The sequence below is a fragment of the Ranitomeya variabilis genome, chromosome 4 (genome assembly GCF_051348905.1).
Source record: "Ranitomeya variabilis isolate aRanVar5 chromosome 4, aRanVar5.hap1, whole genome shotgun sequence".
Classification (NCBI taxonomy): Eukaryota; Metazoa; Chordata; class Amphibia; order Anura; family Dendrobatidae; genus Ranitomeya; species Ranitomeya variabilis.
The window spans coordinates 90,457,913-90,465,432 of NC_135235.1; the positions used below are offsets into that span (position 1 = coordinate 90,457,913).

Genomic DNA, 7,520 nt, shown 5'->3' on the forward strand with positions numbered 1-7,520 from the left:
ACTGATTGACAGGTTGGTCACACTTGTCAAACATAGTGCTTGACAAGTGTGACCAACTTTTTACTATTGATGCTGCCTATGCAGCATCAATAGTAAAAAGATCTAATGTTAAAAATAGTAAAAAAGATAAAAAATCGTGATATTGTCACCTTCCAGCGTCCCCCGCAGCGTTCTTCATGCTCGCGATGCTCCTGTTTCCAGTAATGCATTGCGAGAATGACTTGTGATGACGTAGCGGTCTCGCGAGACCGCTACGTCATCACAGGTCATTGACGCAAGGCATTATTGGGAACGGGAGCATCGTGAGGAGCGGGAAGACTGTTGGGAACGCCGGAAGGTGAGAATATCACGATTTTTTAATTTTAATTCTATTAATTTAATAAAAAATCGTGATATTCTTACCTTCCGGCGTCCCCCGCCAGCCTTCCTGCTCCCCGTCAGCCTTCCCGCTCCTCGCGATGCTCCCGTTCCCAGTAATGCCTCGCGGCAATGACCCCAGATGATGTAGCATCACGCGAGGCCACTACGTCATCACAGGTCATTGCGGCAAAGCATCACTGGGAACGGGAGCATCGCGAGGAGCGGGAAGGCTGCCGCCGCCGGAAGGTGAGAATATCACGATTTTTTATTTTAATCCTTTTTTTTAACAATTATATGGTTCCCAGGGCCTGGAGGAGAGTCTCCTCTCCTCCATCCTGGGTACCAACTGCACATGATCCGCTTACTTCCCGCATAGTGGGCATAGCCCCATGCGGAAAGTAAGCCGATCAATGCATTCCTGTGTGTGTGGAATCCCCACGATTCCGCACAGAGAATGAACATGCTGCGTTTTTTTCCAGAATGCGATTCTGCCGCGGAAAAAAACGCAACATGTGCACAAAAATTGCGGATTGCATTCTAATAATAGGATGCTTAATGTATGCGTTTTTGTGGTTTTATCGCGTTTTTATAGAGAAAAACCGCGAAAAATCTTGAACATGTGCACACAGCTTTAAGGCGTTGTCAACTACTTGTCATTTAAGGGGTTGTCACAGGGTAGGCAATATAAGATTAATGAGGGTCCAACATCCAGTACCTGAGCGATCAGCGACCAACACGGTGTATGGAGCGCTACATCACTGATCCATTATACTGGTTAGTGGCCGATCCCGAGTACTGCAGGTCAGCTCCTAATTATCTCATCCATACACTGCTTATATTCACCCACTGCTGGAGTCGGGAGCAGCTAATCGATGAGGAGGCCAGGCGCAGTAACCCCCAACGATATGATATTGAGATCCTGCTCTAGGGATAGGTCATTAATATCATTGGATTGGAAAAACCCCTTTAATTATTCACCTTACTATAGATTTCATTTTCCATAATTGTATTGAAAATTGCCGTCATCAGTTAGTTTATATTTTATTTATAGGTTTCTGAGTGACAACCCATAAAACGGACCAGACTCGTGTAGGTTACGGGTTTTGTGTAAAATTTCTCATATGCCTTAGTAGATAAACTATAACTGGACAGACAGACCAAAAGTACGATCATGTGAATAAGGTCTTATATTTAATGGTGAAATTTCATTCTTTTATCCTATTGAGATAGAGACTATCTCTAATCCTAATTAGTGAAAACAGTTTCCATATCATGTTGTATCGATATAAATGATTATTGCAGGTTATATCAGCCACATTATTTGGGCATCTATAGTTTGTCAGAGATGTAAGTGAAATATTGTTACCCAACTGAAGAGCTATTTAAAGAGGGAGTAGCACTCGTAAAGGAAATGTGTCATCAGAAAATGACATTAAAAGCAACAATGAGAAAAACTGCATTTCACACTGTTCACTGGGGCTATTCTAGACTTATTTCCTGTAGTTTCAGGAAATGCACATGTATATTAGCAGCAGTAGACTGACTCAAACCCTATCCTTAATAATGAAGCATCTAATGAACATGTGCAAAGATCACTGGAGGTAGAGGGAGAAGAGTAATCGTCTATTGTGATTAAAAACGGTGTATGAAAATCTTATCTGTAGAGATTTGGGTAGAGTTCTGGTACCCAAACTAAACTTTAGACTAAAGTTCGGTCGAACTCAAGGAACCCGAACATCCACGTGTCCGCTCACCCCTATATGCCTATCATTGTAATTCGGTCTGTGATGATAATGAGACTGCTAATAACTACTTCCTGAAAACTCTTCCTGAAATGTAAAGAAGTAGGGGTCTAAAATATCCACAATGGCCAATATAAAGACACTGTATGAAAAAAAAAACATTACCGAAAAGAATAAATTTATCACAAAAAACCTGATTAGAAAATAAGTCATTTTCTGATGATAACTTCCCTTTAGGTAAACAATGAGTAAGTAGATGGAGTTATATAGAGCAATGAAGAGCAATGTGGACATTTCAGGGGTGCTGAAAGCCGGACTCCTACAGATGAGATGCCCTATTCGAAGAATGAAAAAAGAAATACAAGACGCATAAAGGTCTTTATATACAACTAAACGGCCAGGAAAGGCCCCGGGGTCCGATGTAGTGGGCCAGTCGGCCCTCAGTACTATTGATTCCCCTGTGCAGCTTCCATTATTGTCAGCCATGCATCCCCTGATTACACAGGGCTCTGAGCTGCGGACAAGTGATGGCTTTTGTCTAAAATTAAGTCCATGATAAAGGAGCATGCTATCTGATCCCCAGCCATTTCTATACTTGACACTGGTCAGAAACATGATTGTTCAGGTGATCGTGGCCCAGATCAACTGTTGTAATGTAGAAGATTCGTACACAAGTCCTTCATTCATTGCGTTGCGGATAATCTGGCTTCAAAAGATGCCTCATAATAATGACAAGAGAACAGGACAGACACAATATAAGGTGCATGACATCATTCCACGTCCAAAACCAAAATTACCCCAGGGGGTTTTGGCATTGCACATGTCATCGGGTAGAATAAATAGAGTCACTGAGTGAGAGCGGATCTGTATGGACCAGAATACCAAGTTGTCACACTGAAAATAATCCGATACAGCGACAATCACCTCAAGGGTACATCGGCCTCAATATATCTCTGTCCATGACCTTTACGTGAGCGCTTCTTTACTATTTAAGACAGGATGCATCTATATTCGACTTCTTACTCCGATCACGAATCATTGGCCTTTGTCGTTGCCACTACTTAAAAACCCAACAACTGGTCCCTATTTTAGCGCATGTCCGCATTCCTGCTAGATTCTGAATGTCTGCTTGAATACACAGCTTTCTCCTTATGGAAATGTGATCAGGGGTTAAGTTGTATTTTAGGACATTTGTTTTTTTAAGGCCGGCAAAAAAGCTACTCCATGATGACTATCAGCATGGGAATAGGCTGGAGTGAGAGAGACGAGCTAGTAAAAACTGAATGTACGGCCCAGGAGAAATGATCTAAGGCCTGTCATTAGCTGTCATTTACAGGCTTAACTCTTAAACAGCCGCTCTGTTTATCCAGATGTTATTCTACCGTCAATCAAGTTTTTTTTTCTTTAATTTTGGCCCCATGTCAGCGAATGCCAAATAGGGAAAATAAGTTTAGTGTCCGCGGGGTGATTGAAAGCGCTAAAATAGTTCTAGAAATGAAATAATTGCCTAAAACTAAGGTTGAAATAAAAATAAATGAAATAAATAAAATATTTTATATAGTTTGTGACACTTGCAATCAGCATATGGCAGCACAATTCATAGATCTATGTATCCGTCGTGTCCGCAAAGGAAATTGCAGTTTTTGGCATCGGATCTCAGGGTCTTGAGCGCAATATCTCGTAGAATATTCCAGTGCTCATTTTTTTCACAAAAAGTTATATTAATATTTATTACTTATTTAATGGCCATTTACTATCACTATCTATATCATAAACACTAATTATTATCTGGATCTTGTATATTTTGATGAGATCTGATTAAATTGGGGCTCTATTCTGGAAGGCAAAAATATGTATCAGAGAGGTTGGATTTTTACTTGTCCCATTCTTATTCTTCCCCCCTGGAATAAGTGGTGCTGAAGTTCTCTGTAGATAGCTATCCTCATCTGCTCAATTGGGAAGGGTTCAGCCAAACCGAATGGTTCATGTAGGGTGATATTTATAGCTATGTGATGGTTACCTTCATTATTGGCTCATGGATCACATACAACACCTAGAGGACTACTAGGTACAATTCCTATACTAGTGGGGTTATATGTAGAGATGAGCGAACCTGAATTGTAAAGTTAGGGGTTCATATCGAACACCTAGTGTCCAGTGCCGAACACGGACTTCTCCTGGAAATGCATCTTACAGTTCGGGAGTCTGGGGAGGAGAGAGAGGGACAGAGAGATTTTCCAGCTCCAAAGTTCGGGTCCCTATTGATTTCTATAGGGTCTATGGGGTTCGGGTTCTGGTTCAGGTTCAGGTACAGTTCTGGCACCCGAACCAAGCTTTAGGCCAAAGTTCATTTGACGTTGATGAACCGGAACTTCCACTGGTCCGCACATCCCTAGTTATATGTCTGCTTTGGATGCCCCATTTGGAACCTCTATTGCCCATCAAGACAAAACTATAGTGATAGGATAGCTCGCTGTACTATTTTATCTTTTTAATTTCCGGACACCATGTTGGAAACTAGACTATCCCCAATATGGTCAACGTGGTCCGTCACACACCCCACTTACTGAGTACGGCACTTCCATTATTTTCATATTACGGAAATACAGTAATAAGAATGCAGATGTGAACTGAGCTTATGGTCAACTTTTCTCAATAAATTTATTTCATTTCTAAAAAAAAAAAGCAAGCATTAGATTTCTAGCCATGACATGTCTACAGATGGCGCCTTTAACCCTAGTTGACACTGGAATGTGACACTTATTCTACCCTTCTTGTCGCCTACAAAGATGTCAGCGTCTTTCGCTATCGTTTTTTGGGGAGTTTCATATAAAAACTAGGATCACCATGGGAACTGCTATACACTCACTATACGGGGCGATATAAGAGGGCAGCTCTTCTGCCTCGGTCCCTCCGAGCTGGCTCTTTCTATGCTCTTTAGAAGTGTATAAAGATCTGATGATGAGCAGTGAACACGAAGGAGAAGGAGGGGAGGGGAGGCTAATGGGATATTAAATATCCTGAAACATGCATTTTCAGCCATGTACTCACAGCTTCTAAAAGCCAATAATGCTCTGGACTTCCTCTATTTAATTTCCAAAGGGGGCTTAAATGACAGATGAGATCGATGCTACTTTCCCATTGTCTGTGGCTTACTTACATCTTCTTAAAGCAGTACGAGTACCCTACGGTTGCAATATATATATATATATATATATATATATACATATATATATATATATATATATATATAATTTTTTGAGTTGCTGTGCTAGAATATTAACACTTAGGTTCACTGGTTTGGCATATACACATAAAACCACAGGATAAGAATGCTTGATTTTCATCCATAGTAGAAAGTTTGCTAGTGAAAGGGTCTCCTGCAGAAGACCCCCTGTGTCAGGTCAGGACACCCTAAAATAAGGCAAAAAAAATGAGTTGCTCATGACATCTCTCTATGATAGTAGGGAGAGTTTACCTGCAGCCTCATGCATCTGCCACACCTGATAAACTTGGCTCTGTTACATTTGTATCTGTGCGGACAAATGCTTTCCTTATTTATTAATACACTGTCACTAGTGGGAAGGAGGTGGACCATAATGAGAGGAAGTAGTTGAAAACAGCTGAAAAGTCTTCTGGATCCCCCTTGGGGTGCATAACCTCATGGTGTAGTATTTTTGGCTCACATGGACTTATCTGTCTAGAGCTGGAGATAAGCCAGTCTTTTTTTTCATATAATGTTTTCTAAGCTTTGGGATCTGCCCATGTTTTGTCAGAAAGTGAAATAAAGTAACACTGATCTGCGCATCCTCCACAACACATTAACCCATTCACATCTGCAGCCAGCCAGCCTTGTGTCTGCTGTACATCAGGAGAAAACAGCACATCAGAATGACAGCCCTGGGATCTATAGACAGACTCCTGCTGTGTGTACAGTGGAAGTTCCTCCTACCTTTCAGACTTTGTGAATTTTTTAAAGGACTGCCTGGTGAGGTCATGGTAAGACCTAAAGCTCTGAGGTTCTGCTGAGATGCCCTGCGCTCTGGTGGTCCTTGGTCCAATCTGGGTACTGGTAGGCATAGCCAGGACAGACTGGTACTTGTGCAGTTTTCTTCTCAGTTCCTGGATTTCCTCCTCTTTTTCTGACAAACGGTTCTCCAGATCCCTAATTCTCTCCTCCTTCAGCATGAGGATCTTGGCGAAGTCCTCCTCTAGGTCACTCATTGTGTTGGCAAAACTTAGGTCACACAATATCCCAGGACAAGAAGAAGAAGCAGAAGATGAAGAAGAAGAAGAAGCCTCCTGGTAGGTGCTTGCTGCTGGTGAAGTTTTCTTTCCAGCCACTGCTGAATGGACAGGAGGGTGAGGAGCCTGCAAGCTCTACAGCTGGATGATGAGTGCTAATCCACTGTCCCTTTTGGGAAATGCTGATTATCTTTCATTGAGAAACCAATTAGAGCTGCCTTCCTCCCCCTGTGAGACCCCCTCCAGGATCAATCCATAGAAAGCACAAGTCAGAGCTCCTGAATGTGTGATCACAGGCAGCTTCTCAGTCTACACATCCTATCATAGTCACACTCCACCACTGAGGAGAAGACAAAAAAAGAGCTTTGTGGCACTCAAGTCCTGATCCCTGAAATAGCAACAATTACCATGTGATCTAAGGGTGGCGCAGCAGCTCCCTGTAACTGGATCCTGGGCTTCTGCAATCACAAGAAAGCAGTGGATGAAAGCCTCCACAGATACTGAGGCATGGAGCTCAGGGGCTTCCCACCTAGGCTGAAGCTGCTTCTCCTCTGCTGACTGTGCTCTGACAGCCCTGGATTTGTGCTGCAGCTCAGGACAAGGCTCAGTCCTGGTGTTTCTATCCCAGATCCCACAATTTACACTCACAAGAGGAAACTTATCATATATGGTAATGGAAGCCAAGTCAGAGGAAGAAGAATGCTATGCTGGGTGGACAGAGGACAATCGCTGTACATTTCTTTTAGGGTGGGGGTCCTAGTTACTGTAATGCATATATTGCTGGTTAGGTTCATCTGATTTACTGCAAGGTAAGTGATAGTCATCTGGGTTATGCTATTGTTCCCTCAATCTGATCCACTATGACTTCTGGACACATTTTCAGTAAAAAGTCCTTTATTGTAAATGGTTAGTGTACCCCATAATGGGAGCTGGCGGTGATTACTCTGTGTACAGGACACCCCTAGATTTAGGGTAATGACAATGAGTCCATTTACCAGTTTTTGTGTGACTCTGAGCTCTTTGTAAATGTTTGATGCTTGTTAATAAACTTGTCTATAATATACATCTTGTCTCATGGTCAGTACACATCATCATCATTATGTAAGAGTACCGCAGCTGTCACAATGGCTTTACATGACTATTGCGCTTTATTATGTATTTATTTATATCTAC

The 7,520-nt window shown here is 42.0% G+C and overlaps 1 protein-coding gene across 2 annotated transcripts in view; it reads right to left on the reverse strand.

Moving 5' to 3' along the window:
- Positions 1–6,862, reverse strand: part of PRKG1 (protein kinase cGMP-dependent 1) — a 1,588,699-nt gene extending 1,581,837 nt beyond the window's left edge. The window contains exon 1 of one of the 2 annotated variants that reach the window (XM_077258875.1): positions 6,055–6,862. In XM_077258875.1, coding sequence (XP_077114990.1) covers positions 6,055–6,326 — 272 coding nt within the window. In that variant the 5' untranslated portion in view covers positions 6,327–6,862. The remainder of the gene's footprint in view (positions 1–6,054) is intronic. The other variant, XM_077258877.1, reaches the window with a different exon arrangement.
- Positions 6,863–7,520: the final 658 nt, after the last annotated feature.